Below are 20735 nucleotides of genomic sequence, written 5' to 3'. Positions count from 1 at the left end.
AAACTGAAAAAACTAAAAAAAGGCAAAAACTACAAAAAAAACTAAAAACTAATAAAAAAAATAAAAAAGCTAAAAAACTAAAAAAACTAAAAAAAGGCAAAAACTACAAAAAAAACTAAAAACTAATAAAAAAGCTAAAAAACTAAAAAAACTAAAAAAAGGCAAAAACTACAAAAAAACTAAAAGCTAATAAAAAAAATAAAAAAGCTAAAAAACTAAAAAAACTAAAAAAACTAAAAAAAGGTAAAAAACTAAAAAAACTAAAAACTAAAAAAAAACTAAAAAAGGTAAAAACTAAAAGAACTAAAAAAGAAAAAAATAAATGACGACACTCAAAGAGAAAGCGACCAGGACAAAAGGAATGTTCGATTAGCAATCAACAAAGCACCGGGACACAGGGAGTATAAATGACGACCAGGACACAAGTAAAAAAAAAAATTAACAAAACTAAAAAGAAGGTAAAAACTACAAAAAAACTAAAAAGAAAAAAAAACTAAAAACTAATAAAAAAACTAAAAAATCTAAAAATCTAAATAAACTAAAAAAGAAAAAAAAAGGAAAAAAATAAAGGAGAAAAACAAAACTAAAAAACGAATGTATATACAGACCGGTACACCGGGATACAAATGACGACCGGGACACAGGGAATATAAATAACGACCGGGACACAGGGACACAACTACAACGGGGACACCGGGGGAAACAGGGGGATGTAAATGACGACCGGGACACCGGGACAGGGAATGGTCGATTAGCAATCACCATCAACAAAGCTCAAGGGCAATCATTAGAATCATGAGGTATAGATCTGAATACAGATTGTTTTCCCATGGACCATTATATGTTGCATGTTCAAGAGTCGGTAAACCTGACAATCTATTTATATGCAAAGACAATGGGACAGCAAAGAATGTTGTATATTCGCAAGTTTTACGTAGTTAAAACCATATATATATATATATATCTATATTCACAGGTGGGACATAGGGACACAACTACAATGGCGCGTAACTATTATGGCGCGTAACGACTTACGCGCGCGGGGGGGCTTGGGGGGGGCGCGAAGCGCCCCCACCAACTAGGTGTTGGGGTGGCGCGAAGCGCCACCCCAACAGCTAGTATATATATATAAATAAGTTGTCTGTGTGTGTGTGTGTGTCTGTCGAGTGGACGTCATGTTTGTGTGTCGACTGACGTCATATTTTCGACTGACGAAATTACAGACCGGGACATCGAGACACAAATGACGATCGGGACACCGGCACATAAGGAATATAAATGACGACCGGGACACTCAAAGAGAAAGCGACCGGGACACAGGGAATGTTCGATTAGCAATCACCATCAACAAAGCACAGGACACAAATGACGACCGGGACACAGGGAGTATAACTGACGACCAGGACATAAGTAAAAGAAAACTAAAAAAAACTAAAAAAAAGGTAAAAACTACAAAAAAACTAAAAAGAAAATAAACTAAAAACTAATAAAAAAATTAAAAAACCTAAAAAACTAAAAAAACTAAAAAAGAAAAAAAAACTAAAAAAAGGAAAAAAATGAAAAATAAAGAGAAAAACAAAACTAAAAAAAAAAAAATAAAAAAACTAAAAAGAAAAAGGAAAAAAAATAAAAAACTAAAAAAAAGAAACTAAAAAGAAAAAAGGGGAAAAATACAAAAATTTATTTCATCATATACCATTTCAAAAACGAATGTATATACAGACCGGAACACCGGAATACAAATAACGACCGGGACACAGGGAAAATAAATGACGACCGGGACACAGGGACACAACTACAACGGGGACGCCGGGGGTACAGGGGGATACATAAATGACGACGGGGACACAGGGAATGTTCGATTAGCAATCACCATCAAACAAGCTCAAGGACAATCATTAGAATCATGAGGTATAACTAAAAAAACTAAAAAAAGGTAAACAAGAGTCGGTAAACCTGACAATCTATTTATATGCACAGACAATGGGACAACAAAAAATGTTGTATATTCGCAAGTTTTACGTAGTTAAAAACATATATATATATATATATATATATATATATATATATATATATATATATATATATATACTAGCTGTTGGGGTGGCGCTTCGCGCCACCCCAACACCTAGTTGGTGGGGGCGCTTCGCGCCCCCCCCAAGCCCCCCCGCGCGCGTAAGTCGTTACGCGCCATAATAGTTACGCGCCATTGTAGTTGTGTCCCTATGTCCCACCTGTGAATATAGATATATATATATATATATATGGTTTTAACTACGTAAAACTTGCGAATATACAACATTCTTTGCTGTCCCATTGTCTTTGCATATAAATAGATTGTCAGGTTATCCCCCTGTTTCCCCCGGTGTCCCCGTTGTAGTTGTGTCCCTGTGTCCCGGTCGTCATTTATATTCCCTGTGTCCCGGGTCCCGGTCATCATTTGTATCCCGGTGTCCCGGTCTGTATATACATTCGTTTTTTAGTTTTGTTTTTCTCCTTTATTTTTTTCCTTTTTTTTTCTTTTTTAGCTTATTTAGATTTTTAGATTTTTTAGTTTTTTTTATTAGTTTTTAGTTTTTATTTCTTTTTAGTTTTTTTGTCCCGGTCGTCATTTATATCCCCCTGTTTCCCCCGGTGTCCCCGTTGTAGTTGTGTCCCTGTGTCCCGGTCGTTATTTATATTCCCTGTGTCCCGGTCGTCATTTGTATCCCGGTGTACCGGTCTGTATATACATTCGTTTTTTAGTTTTGTTTTTCTCCTTTATTTTTTTCCTTTTTTTTTCTTTTTTAGTTTATTTAGATTTTTAGATTTTTTAGTTTTTTTATTAGTTTTTAGTTTTTTTTTTCTTTTTAGTTTTTTTGTAGTTTTTACCTTCTTTTTAGTTTTGTTAATTTTTTTTTTTTACTTGTGTCCTGGTCGTCATTTATACTCCCTGTGTCCCGGTGCTTTGTTGATTGCTAATCGAACATTCCTTTTGTCCTGGTCGCTTTCTCTTTGAGTGTCGTCATTTATTTTTTTCTTTTTTAGTTCTTTTAGTTTTTACCTTTTTTAGTTTTTTTTTAGTTTTTAGTTTTTTTAGTTTTTTACCTTTTTTTAGTTTTTTTAGTTTTTTAGCTTTTTTATTTTTTTTATTAGTTTTTAGTTTTTTTGTAGTTTTTGCCTTTTTTTTTAGTTTTTTGTCCTGGTCGCTTTCTCTTTGAGTGTCGTCATTTATTAGTTTTTTCCTTTTTTTTTTTAGTTTTTTATTGGTTTTTACCTTTATTTTAGCTTATTTTTCAGTTTTTTCCTTTTTTTTAGTTTTTTTTTATTTTTTATTTTTTTTAGTTTTTTACCTTTTTTTAGTTTTTTTAGTTTTTTTAGTTTTTTAGCTTTTTTACTTTTTTTATTAGTTTTTAGTTTTTTTTTTGTAGTTTTTGCCTTTTTTAGTTTTTTCAGTTTTTTTTAGTTTTTTATTGGTTTTTACCTTTATAGTTTTTTTAGTTTTTTAGCTTTTTTATTTTTTTTATTAGTTTTTAGTTTTTTTTGTAGTTTTTGCCTTTTTTTAGTTTTTTCAGTTTTGACGTCACCTAATCCAGTTTTTTCAGGTGACGTCACCTGACACATCCATCCACACATCCATCCACACATCCATCCACAGACAACTTATTTTTATATATATATATATATATATATATATATATATATATATATATATATATATATATATATATATATATATATATATATATATATATATATATATATATATATATATATATATATATATCTATATATATAAAAATAAGTTGTCTGTGGATGGATGGATGGATGTGTCAGGTGACGTCACCTGAAAAAACTGGATCAGGTGACGTCAAAACTGAAAAAACTAAAAAAAGGCAAAAACTACAAAAAAAACTAAAAACTAATAAAAAAAATAAAAAAGCTAAAAAACTAAAAAAACTATAAAGGTAAAAACCAATAAAAAACTAAAAAAAAAACTGAAAAAACTAAAAAAAGGCAAAAACTACAAAAAAAACTAAAAACTAATAAAAAAAGTAAAAAAGCTAAAAAACTAAAAAAACTAAAAAAAGGTAAAAAACTAAAAAAAATAAAAAATAAAAAAAACTAAAAAAAGGAAAAAACTGAAAAATAAGCTAAAATAAAGGTAAAAACCAATAAAAAACTAAAAAAAAAAGGAAAAAACTAATAAATGACGACACTCAAAGAGAAAAAAAAGGCAAAAACTACAAAAAAAACTAAAAACTAATAAAAAAAATAAAAAAGCTAAAAAACTAAAAAAACTAAAAAAAGGCAAAAACTACAAAAAAAACTAAAAACTAATAAAAAAGCTAAAAAACTAAAAAAACTAAAAAAAAGGCAAAAACTACAAAAAAACTAAAAACTAATAAAAAAAATAAAAAAGCTAAAAAACTAAAAAAAACTAAAAAAACTAAAAAAAGGTAAAAAACTAAAAAAACTAAAAACTAAAAAAAACTAAAAAAGGTAAAAACTAAAAGAACTAAAAAAGAAAAAAATAAATGACGACACTCAAAGAGAAAGCGACCAGGACAAAAGGAATGTTCGATTAGCAATCAACAAAGCACCGGGACACAGGGAGTATAAATGACGACCCGGGGGAAACAGGGGGATATAAATGACGACCGGGACAAAAAAACTAAAAAGAAAAAAAAACTAATAAAAAAACTAAAAAATCTAAAAATCTAAATAAGCTAAAAAAGAAAAAAAAAGGAAAAAAATAAAGGAGAAAAACAAAACTAAAAAACGAATGTATATACAGACCGGGACACCGGGATACAAATGACGACCGGGACCCGGGACACAGGGAATATAAATGACGACCGGGACACAGGGACACAACTCCGGTACACCGGGATACAAATGATGACCGGGACACAGGGAATATAAATGACGACCGGGACACAGGGACACAACTACAACGGGGACACCGGGGGAAACAGGGGGATATAAATGACGACCGGGACAAAAAAACTAAAAAGAAAAAAAACTAAAAACTAATAAAAAAACTAAAAAATCTAAAAATCTAAATAAGCTAAAAAAGAAAAAAAAAGGAAAAAAATAAAGGAGAAAAACAAAACTAAAAAACGAATGTATATACAGACCGGGACACCGGGATACAAATGACGACCGGGACCCGGGACACAGGGAATATAAATGACGACCGGGACACAGGGACACAACTACAACGGGGACACCGGGGGAAACAGGAGGATGTAAATGACGACCGGGACACCGGGACAGGGAATGGTCGATTAGCAATCACCATCAACAAAGCTCAAGGGCAATCATTAGAATCATGAGGTATAGATCTGAATACAGATTGTTTTCCCATGGACCATTATATGTTGCATGTTCAAGAGTCGGTAAACCTGACAATCTATTTATATGCAAAGACAATGGGACAGCAAAGAATGTTGTATATTCGCAAGTTTTACGTAGTTAAAACCATATATATATATCTATCTATATTCACAGGTGGGACATAGGGACACAACTACAATGGCGCGTAACTATTATGGCGCGTAACGACTTACGCGCGCGGGGGGGCTTGGGGGGGGCGCGAAGCGCCCCCACCAACTAGGTGTTGGGGTGGCGCGAAGCGCCACCCCAACAGCTAGTATATATATATATATATCTATATATATAAAAATAAGTTGTCTGTCTGTCTGTGGATGGATCAGGTGACGTCACCTGAAAAAACTGGATCAGGTGACGTCAAAACTGAAAAAACTAAAAAAGGCAAAAACTACAAAAAAAACTAAAAACTAATAAAAAAAATAAAAAAGCTAAAAAACTAAAAAAACTAAAAAAACTAAAAAAAAGGTAAAAAACGAAAAAAACTAAAAACTAAAAAAAAACTAAAAAAAAAGGAAAAAACTGAAAAATAAGCTAAAATAAAGGTAAAAACCAATAAAAAACTAAAAAAAAAACTGAAAAAACTAAAAAAAGGCAAAAACTACAAAAAAAAACTAAAAACTAATAAAAAAGTAAAAAAGCTAAAAAACTAAAAAAACTAAAAAAACTAAAAAAAGGTAAAAAACTAAAAAAAATAAAAAATAAAAAAAAACTAAAAAAAAGGAAAAAACTGAAAAATAAGCTAAAATAAAGGTAAAAACCAATAAAAAACTAAAAAGAAAAAAAGGAAAAAACTAAAAAAAATTTTCATCTAAAAAACTAAAAAAAACTAAAAAAGGTAAAAACTAAAAGAACTAAAAAAGAAAAAAATAAATGACGAAACTCAAAGAGAAAGCGACCAGGACAAAAGGAATGTTCGATTAGCAATCAACAAAGCACCGGGACACAGGGAGTATAAATGACGACCAGGACATAAGTAAAAAAAAAAAACTATCTATATATATAAAAATAAGTTGTCTGTGGATCTGTGGATCGTGGATCAGGTGACGTCACCTGAAAAAACTGGATCAGGTGACGTCAAAACTGAAAAAACTAAAAAAAGGCAAAAACTACAAAAAAAACTAAAAACTAATAAAAAAAATAAAAAAGCTAAAAAACTAAAAAAACTAAAAAAAGGCAAAAACTGCAAAAAAAAACTAAAAACTAATAAAAAAGCTAAAAAACTAAAAAAACTAAAAAAAGGCAAAAACTACAAAAAAAACTAAAAACTAATAAAAAAAATAAAAAAGCTAAAAAACTAAAAAAACTAAAAAAACTAAAAAAAGGTAAAAAACTAAAAAAACTAAAAACTAAAAAAAACTAAAAAAAAGGAAAAAACTGAAAAATAAGCTAAAATAAAGGTAAAAACCAATAAAAAACTAAAAAAAAACTGAAAAAACTAAAAAAAGGCAAAAACTACAAAAAAACTAAAAACTAATAAAAAAAGTAAAAAAGCTAAAAAACTAAAAAAACTAAAAAAACTAAAAAAACTAAAAAAAGGTAAAAAACTAAAAAAAATAAAAAATAAAAAAAAACTAAAAAAAAAGGAAAAAACTGAAAAATAAGCTAACATAAAGGTAAAAACCAATAAAAAACTAAAAAGAAAAAAAGGAAAAAACTAAAAAAAATTTTCATCTAAAAAACTAAAAAAAACTAAAAAAGGTAAAAACTAAAAGAACTAAAAAAGAAAAAAATAAATGACGACACTCAAAGAGAAAGCGACCAGGACAAAAGGAATGTTCGATTAGCAATCAACAAAGCACCGGGACACAGGGAGTATAAATGACGACCAGGACATAAGTAAAAAAAAAAATTAACAAAACTAAAAAGAACTTAAAAACTACAAAAAAACTAAAAAGAAAAAAAAACTAAAAACTAATAAAAAAACTAAAAAATCTAAAAATCTAAATAAACTAAAAAAGAAAAAAAAGGAAAAAAATAAAGGAGAAAAACAAAACTAAAAAACGAATGTATATACAGACCGGTACACCGGGATACAAATGACGACCGGGACACAGGGAATATAAATGACGACCGGGACACAGGGACACAACTACAACGGGGACACCGGGGGAAACAGGGGGATATAAATGACGACCGGGACAAAAAAACTAAAAAGAAAAAAAAAACTAAAAACTAATAAAAAAACTAAAAAATCTAAAAATCTAAATAAGCTAAAAAAGAAAAAAAAAAGGAAAAAAATAAAGGAGAAAAACAAAACTAAAAAACGAATGTATATACAGACCGGGACACCGGGATACAAATGACGACCGGGACACAGGGAATATAAATGACGACCGGGACACAGGGACACAACTACAACGGGGACACCGGGGGAGACAGGGGGATGTAAATGACGACCGGGACACCGGGACAGGGAATGGTCGATTAGCAATCACCATCAACAAAGCTCAAGGGCAATCATTAGAATCATGAGGTATAGATCTGAATACAGATTGTTTTCCCATGGACCATTATATGTTGCATGTTCAAGAGTCGGTAAACCTGACAATCTATTTATATGCAAAGACAATGGGACAGCAAAGAATGTTGTATATTCGCAAGTTTTACGTAGTTAAAACCATATATATATATATATATATATATATATATATATATATATATATATATATATATATATATATATATATATATATATATATATATATATATATATATATATATATATATATATATATATATATATATATATATATATCTATCTATATTCACAGGTGGGACATAGGGACACAACTACAATGGCGCGTAACTATTATGGCGCGTAACGACTTACGCGCGCGGGGGGGCTTGGGGGGGGCGCGAAGCGCCCCCACCAACTAGGTGTTGGGGTGGCGCGAAGCGCCACCCCAACAGCTAGTATATATATATATATATATATATGTATATATATATTTATGTATATTCACAGGTGGGACATAGGGACACAACTACAATGGCACGTAACTAATATGGCGCGTAACGACTTACGCGCGCGGGGGGGCCTCTGGGTGGCGCAAAGCGCCACCCCAACAGCTAGTAATTTTATATCTATTCACTGTTAATAAAAATGTATCATCCCTATTTTGAACTGGTTTACTTTCGTTATTGGATGGAGTTTTTCAGCTGAAATCAGCATTTTAGCTGCCATGATGTTCTTTGCTTCTGTAATCCGCAAGCGTTTTAACCGAATACCTTTAATTTTTTTAACGCATAATTTCAGAAGACCTCTGAATTAAGGACTTTAAAGCTTGTCAGCCTCCTAATTGAATCAGAATTTTCTGTAGCTGGAACCTGTCAAAAGGCTAGTTTTAACTTTTTTTTAGCAAGGGATAGTATCAATTTTTAAAACCATCGGACGTCTGTATCCGTTGCTTTTAAGTGATTTCTTTTTATACTTGGTAAAAATGATCGAGAGTCTGAGAAAACGACTGCCTTTTTCTGTAAGGTGGCTTTGTGTGAACTACTTTCAAATTCTCATATATTGCAGCTATTCCTGTCGTAAGAACTCGGGAACTGTCAGGGAGCAGTTTTGAGTATGGAGGTTTAGCCTGGAGAGCAGTGCTGGGTGAATCTAAAATACCCAGGGAACGATTGCTTATTTTGTCAAGTTGCACACATGGAAATAATTGATCCCCATGCAACAATTTCCTTGAAAGGTTTGATGGAAATTATCCAAATTTTAACCAATATAGCAAGTTTTTCAGCCGTTTGCCTGAGCCTCTGTGAAGTAGCTGATTTTTAGTATTAGTCTTTGATCCAAAATTGACGGAATTCTCACTATTTCTTGAACTTAATCTCCCTTTATATGGCAGTGGAGTCTTAAAAGATTGTTAAGGGATTCATTCATATGAGCCTCTACTTGTAATATGTTTGCTTTATGACACTTAATGTATACTAGCATCCTATACTCAATTTTAGATCTAACAAACCTTTTACAATCATTTATGATTTTAGGTGAATTTACATAGGGGAAGGAAATAAATAGTATAAAGACGGATATTTTCGTTACACAAGTTTGCTTCCTGGCTTCAACTAAAGGATTCTATATGAGGCACTGAAATAAGATCGATTATGGAATTACTGGGTTAGCTCCAAGTTAAACTGTAGATGAATTAATAAAAATGCTGTCATTTAAAATTTCTGTTTATTATGGAGAACTACTGCTTTCAATTGAACGGCTAAGGTTGGTAGTAACATCTTTTCTGAGAATGTTTCTAGCTTAAGTATGGTTTTGCAATCTAGCCTTCATCTATCCTGTTATGCGTCCACATTGCCAAATAATGACGTAATTGCTAAAATTTTTAGAAATTTCTTTTGGCAAAGTGATAATGTAGTGGCAGAGTAGAGACGTCTTCCTTTATAACAAGTGAGGCAGACTTGGATATTAATCTATCTGTAGTAAAGTTCTGGAAGTGTGTTACCAATTTAAAAGATGGAACTGACAATCCTTCCTTACAATTTTGCTAAATTTCACTCTCTTATTGACATGTGTACCCCATTTCGATGTGCCCCATGGAGAGGGGCATCAGTCATCTGAGTTAAAAACGATAAAGAACCCACTGCGCAAACTGTTTCTGATCTTATGCATGTCAAAAGAGAAATTCCTGACCCAAGTTCTTGAGAAATATCAAATATCCTTGTAAGTAAAGCAAGAAAGCAGAAAAAGCGAACCCCAAGTTAACCATGTTTCCTAATTGATAGTGTTTGCTTTGCTGTATAGGTATATAATGTGTTGTGTCTAATATCAAGATAAAAAGTACGTTTTCAATTAAGCCCTATATGATGGTTTTTGAGTTATTTATTTTTATTTTTTGTAATAAAATACAATCTTTGCTTGAATTTTTCTTCAGAGCCTCCAAAGTTACATCAAAATCAAAGACAAATTAAAAACAAACTAAGGCACACATTGTCAGAACTTGAGAAAATTCGCACTATGCAAGATATACATTTTTTTTTCATTTCTCTACACTCTCGAGGATTTTTTTTAGGTGAAAGAAGATCAATTTCGTTGTTAAGTTTTATTTAAGTTCCGTGAAGACAACATATCACTTAAACTTGGCCAAGAAAAAACCCAAAGTGCACCCGAATCAACTAGATGTTATATATTGCATAATTGTTTATGATGCAAAATCAAAAAGGGTTCCAATTTTTTAATATTTGGAAAAAGAAGGGGTGGTTTTAAAAATTTTTAATTAAAAAAAAAATACAAAAAGGCACCGTTTAAAAGTTGGAGGTTGGATTTTTATTGAGATTATGTGAAGCTATATTTTTCAAATTGTACAGGTACCCCTCCCCCTTTTAGTGCCACTCTTGATATCAAAATGAATGCACCTTGGCTTGAAAAAAGACTTTTCTATCAAAAGTAACGAAAAAGATACGTTTAAAAGAATTTGGACACTATGAAATTTTCGGTCTGACTACAACTCTGCAATTTCGGTTTCAAGCCTAACCAAACGAATTTGGCAACAGAGAAAGAAAATAAAAAAATTTTTAAATTCAAAAGCCTTGAAAATGATGATAACTCATTCTGACCCTGGAGAAGGTACCAGTGGTATTTATAAGAATCTAAAAACAAATGTTAAAGATGACTCTGGAAAGTCTAAAAGATTAAAGGTAAATATAAATTAAGCGTATTTAAATAAATTTTATTTAAATTAAAGCTAGCTTACAAAGTCTTTCAGCCTATATATTGCCCGATTCTGGGTGGTTCAGTTTAAGAATAGGCTGATATGTTCATTGAAAGTTTTGAAATTACCGAACGACACAAAATAAAATGATGGAAAACCAAGTAGAGTCTAGCCTAGGTTAAATTTATTATAGGCTGTTTTTTCTTCAGAATATTACTTTACTTACTATCAATTGGACCCAGGTGCTGATTCACCTTGCACTCTATCTATAAAATCACAATAAGGAGCCTTAAGTTGGGCACAGTCATGTTGAATATCATATAAATCTCTGTCTTAGAGCAGATTGAAGAGATAAAGCTTCCAAGTGTTTTTTTTAACCATTGAATATGGGTAAAATTCTTGTTTAGTGACTTTTGCCTATCTTGGATAGGGGTTAGGTTGGGAAAATGAAACTTCTGGGGATGGGTCTACAGGCTAAAGTATATCCCAGGAAGGTATTTTAAAGTACCCACCTCCACTCCTTCTCCCTCTGAAGGGCCCTGAAATTGTCCTACATGATAGATCTATACCTATTGAAATTTTGACAAAACAATATTTACCTTAATTTTCAGTTACCAGTTGCTTTTTCTCTGCCTTTAGTTCTGAAAATGCAATTTCTATTACTTGAGTTGAATTTTGAGCTATAGGCCTACCAATGTTTTTTTTTCCAAAATTTAGGCAATTACCTTAAATTGCATTTGCCAGTAAGATAAGGTGGTAGATCCTCCTGTAGTTCTTGCTGGTGATGGTATGTATTTGCATATCTTTAAAACCTTATAAAATGGGATTGAGCAAAGCTGTGAAGCTGAAAACAATTTTGTTATGCTTCATTCAAGCAGAAGATCTATTTTGCAAGGTTTCAATTTTATAACACACATTTTCCAAGCTCATTAACAGTCAGGATCCTATGGAGGGAGAGGGAGTGGCAGTAGGTACTTCCAAATTCCTTCCCTTCACATGCTTTAGCCTTTAGACCCATCCCTGAAAGTTTTATTTTCCTAACCTAACCCCTTTCCAATATAGCCAAAAGTCACTAAACTAGACTTTTACCACAAATTTGCCTCTGCAATTAGAACTTCATCAGGAATCCAAATATTACATTTGTCTCTGTTACAATTTCAATTTTAAACTCTCAAAGATCACACTATTTTCTCTTATTGTAGATATAGCTTTATATATCTGTGTTAGCATTTGACCTATTGCTGCTAAAATATCCTGAGCATTGATTTTGGGAGCCAAAGTTTTAATTTTCTTTTGAATTCTGCTGAGACAATCTTTCAGGTAATGATTAATTTCAGCCTACCTCAATAATAGCAAATGACGTTTTTTTTTTATCTGTACTCTGTTGATTGTTTTGTCCCTACCAACTTGGTATGTAGCTACTCCTAGACCTATAGCCATTTAACCTATCTGATTGTGTAATTTGGCATCTCTTGCTGTCTGGCCACATTAACTGCCATATGATCTAGCTTTTCTTATAGCCTTATCCCTCTGAGTTTCCCTTCTAACAAGGGCAACTTCATCACTTAGAGTTTCAGGTTTCTACCAAAAACTAGCCTAACCCATTTCTTTGATAAAACTTGCTATTAGATACTTGTATGGCCTTGTCTGCTCTGTTTTTACTTTGCTGCAAACATTCAGATGAGCAAATTCTATTGGCATATTTGTGAATATTCATGGTTGCATTAAAAGTGAACACCTCTATTCCAAACTTTTTTGATTTGTTTATAAAGATAAATCTTGTCATAAAGGATTTTTCCAACCCCTTGCTATAAATAGCAGTTCCTTTATCTCTAAACACTAAAAATATTACAATGTACTTCCTCAAGGCAACAGCCTTGTTGCTAGTTACTTTTTTGTGCATGTGTTAAAATCATATAGGTGAGCCAACTCATTAAAAAGTTTCATTTCATCTATGGGTTTTGTTCCAGCATGTTCAGCTAATGATGTCAAGAATATGGGATAGCAAAGTAGCAATACTACTTGGTTGTTTTCAAATTTATTTGTAGATTTTGTCTGAAAAATACCATTTTTGCATATATAAGTAATCTTTGCTCAAAGAAAAGCTGTCAAAAAACAAGTTGTACTCCACCATGCAAAAAGTGGGGTAGCATAGTAGCAATGCCACTTGGCAGTTTTCATGGCCTATTAAATTTGCTGGGAAATTTTGTCTAAATATTAGTGCTTCCACTATCTCTGAATTTTTTTGGATTTCCCCAAAAAATTGTCTTCTCAAAAATAAATTTGTTCCCCAAAAATCTCCTTCCATTAAGGGTTGCCAAACTTAGTGATGAAAGTTACAGTCCATCCCTAATAACTACCATTTTCACTTAACTTGACATATTTTTTTTGCTACTTTCCAAAGTTTTGTCTGAATAATTTACTACACATTAAAAACTGGAAATACATAATTGAATTACTGACCTTTCTTCCTATGCTAGTAAGCTATATCATTTCATCAAAGATTTTCTTGTGACTCATGTTAAAAAATTTCATTTGAACACATTTATGTTGAGTGTAATTCTGAGCATCAGTGAGAAGAGGTTTATTTTAGGCAGCAGGAATGTGATTTTAAATTTTGTTTTCTTTTGCTATTCTGTTTAATCCTTAAAGATCTGAAAATATAAGAGAGATAGCTTGATAAAAATGCCTTAGGAATGCTAATATCTGCCACAGGGTTCCACAGGCCCACCACATAGTGCTGTAGCAGTGTGAACTGCTTTGGAGTATCCCAAGGGAATGGCTTGCAAAAACAAACTATAGCAGTTAAAAGCATCATTTTCATCAAGAAGACGTCTAAAAAAGCCTTAGGAATGATAATAGTTGTCACAGGGTACTGTGAGCCAGCTACAGTGCTCCAAGGGGCGTGAAATGCCATGGAGCATCACAATCTAATAATGAAAAGGGAAGTCCTGCTGTTCAAATGAAAACCTTTGCCAGGATTGTCAAACGTCTGAAAACTCTTAAGTCATGGTGGCAGGTGTCACAGGGTACTATGGTCCATCCTCAGAGTGCCACGAGCCCTCAGAAGAAACGCTACTGGGAATTTTTGTTTAAGTTAGAGCGGTTGGTTTTAGTTTATATGGTTTACACGTTTTTTTTTGTTAGAAGAAACGCTATTTCAAATTTTGTTTAAATTTAAAAGTAAACTTTAGTTTATATGGTTATTTTTTGTCAGAAGATTTATTATGAAATTTTTGTTGAGGTTTATATGGCTAATTTTAGTTTATATGGTCTATACCCGTTCTCATCAGATTACAAAGGTTCTTGGACCAAATTGGAAGCGAGTACAAGATTTATCAACCAAAAGCTGTGGTTCTTATGCACTACTATATTTTATTTTTCGATGTCGTGGCTATAATTACCATGAATTTCTCAGCTCTTATGTAGATAATCCTTGATTGAATGACTTCATAGTGGAAAATACCCTTTACTACCTGTATAATATTGATTTCAGTGCCTTAAGAATAAAGTGTTTTAATAATGTTTGCAAATTTGTTTATTAATAAAAAGAGTCTTTGTCTTCATCTTTTAGATTTTTTCTTCCACGTGTAAGTAATCAGTCTTCATTGTATTTCACTGTTGCATTTAAGCTATCTTTTAGCTTACGTGCATCCATATTTATTAGGTGCACCTGTTCAAGATTGTCTCTAATATAACTTTAAGATAATGTGTATCTAAGAGGAAAAGAAAGGTTATTGGCTGTATAAGGTGTACCTTTATATAAGAATATGGGCGCTCTTGGTTTTATTTCACTGCTGCTAGCACCCTCAACTTCTAATGGAGTAAAAGCACTCATATATGTTGCTAAAAAATATACTAAGAACAAGAATCAATGTTCAGAATGTTGACACTCTGAACTCTTTTTCCAATACAAACCTAAGTAGACCAAAACAAATCTCGCGTAAGCTCTATCAAAACGAGTGTTGTTGACACGGGGAATTACGTCATCCTCAGTAAATTTGCATTGGTAAGCAATAATACCCTCTAAGCTATTACTTATAAACCACGTGGGCTGTATAGATCAATAATCAATAACACCTGCATCTTGAAGAATTAAAAAAAAATGCCGTCGCTGGGAATCGAAGGGATAGGGCCCTGGTCGCAGTGCCCAAGGCCTCATTACTCTAGTTCCATTATTGAAGATTCAAAAGTGATTGTAGGGCAACTAGATCCCCCCACGCCCTCTTTTCTCTAAATATATCCATCAGAATTTTGAGAAAGCCATTGTCTTCAAAATAGTTCAAAGACCAAATAACAAAAACTCTGGGGCAACACTTCCCCACCCAAAACCCGGGGACAAGTGTTTTAAGTTATGCAGCAGGGGTTTGCAAGGTTTTTGTGGAAAGAATGGTCGTATAAACTCCGGAGGGGGCTCATTCGATTGGAAATTGAGAGTTTTAGTTCTCTTTTGAGGATCGTAAGGGGGAGGGGGTAACTAGACCCCTTCACTCCTCTTTTGCTCTCTTTTCCCCTAATGCATCCGATCAAAATTTTGAGATAACCAGCTTGTTCAAAATAGTCCAAAGATCAGGTAACAAAAACGTCGGCGTCGACACGATTCCTCAGAGCCTGAGGTATGTCTTGTAAGCTCTGCCCCAGGGGCATATATGATTTTTATGGAAAGGGTGCCTATATAATCTTCGGATGGTCCTTGTTTGATTATAAATTGAAAGTTCTAGCTTGATTTCATGAGTCAAAAGTGATCGGAGGGCAACTAGCCCACGCTCTTTTCTCCCAAATGAATTTGATCGAAAATTTTGAAATGGCCATTTTATTCAAAATAGTCCTTATGTCATATGACAATGGCTCTGGGGTTAGCACAGTCCCGCAAAGCCTGGGATTAATGTATCTACGCTATTCCCCAGGAGTATTAGAGTTTTTATGGAAAAGGTGGTCGCATAAACTTTGAAGGAGGCTTATTTTATTGGGAATTGGAAGTTCTATTGCCCTTTTAAAGAATCAATAGCGATCAGAGGATAAATAGCCCCCACGCTCTCGTTTCTCTAAATGTATCCGATCTAACCTTGGATTTGAATATTTTTTTTTTAAATAAAAAGGTTAATTTCAAAATAAAAAAAAATCTAAAAGGGTTGTAAGTTATGCCTCAGGTACACAGCTGGTTTTTATGGAAGTGGTGATCATATGAACTTTGGAGGAAGCATATTTGATTGAAAAGTGAAACTTTTGATTGAAAAGTTGACATTTCGCGTAAATGTCGAAATGTCAAGTAAGTATCGTTCCAGGTTTGGAGCACTCTCCCCCTAACGGTCCTCGGGGAAGGGTTGTAAATTATGCCAGTTATCCATCGTTACCATAAAAGGTTTTTATGGAAGGCGTGGTCACATAATCTTTGGAGGTGGCCCATTCGATTGGCAGTCGAAATTTCTTTTGCACCTTTTAAGGGTCGAAATTGATCAGAAAGTATTTTTCCCCAAATGCATACGATTAAAAAATTTAAATTGTCGTTTTGTTTAAAATAGTCCAGAATTCAAATAGATATAAATTAGAGGATAGAAAATCCCTCATGGGCTTCAGGGTGAGGATTGTAAACTATGAAAGTTGCCCATTGTTAACATAAAAGGTTTGTTTGTGGAAGGGAAGATCGTATCAACTTTGGAGGGGACACGTTCGATTGGTAAAAATAGAAACCTTTAGTTTTTTTAAGGGTCAAGATTGATCAAAGGACAACCAACTCCCAATACACCCATCCAATCCCTTTTTCCCAAAAGTATCTATTAAAAAATTTTTAGTTTTCGATTTCCATCAAAATAGTCCAAAGGCCAAATAACTATGCCTCTAGGGTTGAGCCCCCCATTCCCTGAGGCAAGGACTGTGGGTCTTGCAATTTCATATTGATACATTTATACTAAGGGTGAAAACCCCCCATAGTTCTTTTTATAAGACTCAGAGTAATCAAAGGGGAAAACCCCCCTCCCACTCCCTTTTTCCCCAAGGCATCCAGTCAAAATTTTGAGGTACCATTTTCTTCAAAGTGATTCAAAGGCCAAATAACTATGTCTCAGGGATTGACCCCCCACTCTGGGGCAAGGGTTCTAAGTTAGGCAAGTTGCTTGTTGTTACTTTGATGCATTGTTTACTTTTTTAGTTACTCTACTTTAATGCTTGTTAATTTGATACTGTTACTCTGATACTAGTTTTGATGCTTTAATACAACCTAATAAAAATCTATAATAACTCAAACTCAAAACGACCAGAGGTTACTACTAAAGAATAAATGAAACCCAAATGAACAGAAATTAAAGAAACAAGCATAGCTAACAAATCCGCAACATGTACCATATAAATGAACAAATAAATCCTAAAACAAGTAAAACATAAATTGAATATGCAAATCAAGCTTAAAACGAGTAAAAATCAGTACAAAGAATAGTTTGGCTGCTGCCCCCTTCCCTAACTACAAAAGTATAAAGCCTTCTGTTTCATTGGCGCTTTACATAAAAGGAATAATATTACAAATATTTTATTTTATAGGCTACTTATTACAAAACTGAAAATAAAATGAAAATTACAGTGAAATAAAATCTTGAATTTATGAGCTTTCCGCAATTAATATCATATATTAATTATTCAGTTTAGTTTTCTTACTTCTTTGCAAGACTGTTCAAGACATTTAGTTTTCAGTAAAGCGCCAGTGACGCAGAAGGTTCTATGCTTTGGAGTTCCGGGTTTCATTTATTCTTCAATAGTAATTTCCAGTCGTTTGAGTTCTAGTTATTAAAGACTTTTATTTCTGCAGATGTTAAGCTTAATACGGCCCTTACTTTTTTTTGAAAAACTACTTTTTCGGTAAGTTCTTTAATTAATACATGTAGGAACTACGTGACTTTTAAGAAAAAAATGCGCAACCATTTGGCATTATTTCATCTGAAGCTAGGAAGCTCAATTTGCGTTTTAGATGTTTGAAATCGATTGTCTATCTCGGAATTTATATTCGATTGCAAGTTTTCCTCCATGGGGCAACATTGTAGTCTTGTGCCTCAAAATGGCAGTAAGTGCCACTTTCTGATGGCAAATATTTGTTGTCCCTTTTAAAGAGATACGGAATTTTATTTCTGTTCGAATGAGTCCTGTCCTGATTTTCTGCAATTTCAGAAATTGTCAAAAGTAGCCACAAGCTTTCATCTTCTGATTTTGACCCCTAAAGCTTTAAATTTTGTTAGAATTTCTAGGTTTGTTCTGCAGTTTTTTTTTCTTTTTTTTTGCAAAATCTTCTAATCTCTACATTTTGACAACTAAACCTTCACAGTTTAAGAATTTCTAACTTTTTTTATAGCTCAGACTCTTTATTTTTCACATTTAACAATAAGACCCTTCAAGTTCTAAGATATTCAATTTTTCCCAGTTTCAGGGCTCTAAGACTTTTAATTTCCAGATTTCTCAGAGTTGTAATTTTTTGATTTTGACAACTAAATCCCCTTCATATTCCAAGAAATTCAAGTTTTTTTTCCATTTTCAGAGTAGCCTACCAAGATTGTAATGTTTGCATTTTGACAACTAAACGCATCATATTTCAAGAAATTGTAATATTCACAATTTTAGTATTATAAGGCTTTTACTATTCAGGTTGTGACAACTAGTCCTCCACAATTTTAAGAATTTCTTTTTTATTACATATTTTAGCTCCGAGTTATCTAATTTTCGCATTTCGGTAATAACAAATTCTAATCAATTCAAGTATTCTACACAATTTCAGAGCTCAAAGACATAAAATTAAGATTTTAACAATTAAATCCTTAAGTTTTTATGTTTTAGTGAGATATTGTAGATACACTCTAACGATACAATGGATGCGCGCCGTGTATTTTGATTATTTGCACCCCCCCCCCCTCATGCTCTCTATGAAAGTTTTAACGTAATACGCTTATGCGCTAATAAGTTGTTACAGATACGCCCTTTAAAAAACTGGATGCTTATAAATTTGCTTTGTTTTTGTTCAGAATCCCTCTTAATATTCCATAGAAGTTTCAACCTAATGCCTTTAACCGTTCATGAGACATAGCAGATTTACTTCTTTGCAGATTTACTTCTTTGACAACTTGGCTGCAATTTTTTTTTCTTTATTCAATACCTTTTTTAACGTTCCCTGAGAGTTTCAAATTTAAACCCTTATACGTTTCCGATACATTGCAGATGCGTCGTTTTAAGGAACTTACTGTCATGGGACCTTTTTATTTAGTCAATATTATCTTGATATTCCCTGAGAATTTAAATTTTAAATATTGCATATACATTCTTTTGATAACCTTGGTTAAAAAATTGCCTGTTGATATGCTCTGAAACCCCATCAACATTCCTTGAAAGTTTCCACTTCATCAATGCAGAGATTTTGTAAATATGCTCTTTTGACAACCCTAATGCACATAGTGTATAATTTTGTTTTGCTTCCTTTCTAACTTTCTCTGAAAGTTTTAATTTAATATGCTTAGCCTTTTCTGAGGTATTACAGATAGATTTTTTTGGCAACCTAGATGTGTATTCATTCTTTTGATTTAGTCTGGCAGACCCCTCTACATTCTCTGAGAGTTTCAATTTATTGCCCTTTTGTTGTTCTTGAGATTTTTCTGAGCAGAACTTTTGGCAATTTGGATGCACATGGTGTCTTTTGGATTTAGTTCAACATCATCTAAAAGTTTTAAATTAATGCCTTTAGCCGTTTCTGAAATATTGCAGGTATTCCTTTTTTACAATATGCATTCACCTTTTGTCTTCTGTTTTGCTTAGACATCCTTCTCAGTAGTTCTTGAAAGTTTCAAGCTAATGCCCCTTGGTAGCCCCTAAGATTTTTTGATACACCTTCTTAACTTAGTGTTTCTTGGTTTAGTTCAGTATCCCTCAACATACCCTGAAATTTTCAACTTAACAACCATAACCGTTCCTTAGATATTGCACTAGCCCCGCTTTCTATTACCCTAAAGTAGCACAGTAGACTGATACTGTGCTATTGATACATAGTAGCTTTGCGATATAGACCTCGGATTTTATTCCCCCTGTCACAAGGTTGGGTGACAGGCCTGCTGGCTGTTTATGTAAAAAAAAACAACCTTAGAACTGAAAACCCACCATGAAAGTTCCTAAGGAAGGGGGCTGGTAGCCCTTCAATCACTTTTGACTCTTAAAAAAGGACACTGAAACTTTCAAGTTCCAATAGAATTTGCCCCTTCCTGACATCTGGCATCATTAGACTGTTTCCTCTGATTGGCTATATGTCACGAACATATAGACATGTATCCTTTCTTTTCTCCTCTAGATATGCCAAAAAAATCTCAAAATGAAGCCAAGTGCTCCAAATAAGAACATTGTAAATAATTCTAACTAAGAAAACACTAATAGCTATATGAAGAGACTGAGTTTATCAAATTTAAGCTCTCATTCATTGTGATTCCTGTTGACTGATAGATCCTGTATTTCTAATAAGAAGATGAATGTCATGCCTTGCACATTTTAGGTTTCATCATTTGAATTGAAAGAAGGCAACACTTCTACTGAAGTAGTAGGCAAAAAATTATTCACCAGTGGAGATTTTGTGACAGTGTATGCTTCTGGACAATGTATATGGCCTGGAATTATTGTGGCTGATGAACATATGGAAGAGACAGGAGGTAAGAATAGCATTACAACTTTTTTTTGTTACTG

General features: G+C 32.9%; 1 protein-coding gene across 1 annotated transcript in view; it reads left to right on the top strand.

The window, feature by feature from the left end:
• Positions 1–10907: 10907 nt before the first annotated feature.
• LOC136033156 (DNA (cytosine-5)-methyltransferase 3A-like) overlaps positions 10908–20735 on the top strand; it is a 32046-nt gene continuing 22218 nt past the window's right edge. The window contains exons 1-2 of the mRNA XM_065713818.1: positions 10908–11025; positions 20548–20701. Of these exons, the coding sequence (XP_065569890.1) occupies positions 10924–11025; positions 20548–20701 (256 nt within the window). The 5' untranslated portion in view covers positions 10908–10923. The remainder of the gene's footprint in view (positions 11026–20547; positions 20702–20735) is intronic.

Source organism: Artemia franciscana, chromosome 1, assembly GCF_032884065.1.
Source record: "Artemia franciscana chromosome 1, ASM3288406v1, whole genome shotgun sequence".
NCBI classification, from domain to species: Eukaryota; Metazoa; Arthropoda; class Branchiopoda; order Anostraca; family Artemiidae; genus Artemia; species Artemia franciscana.
This window is presented reverse-complemented; position numbering and strand designations above follow the sequence as displayed.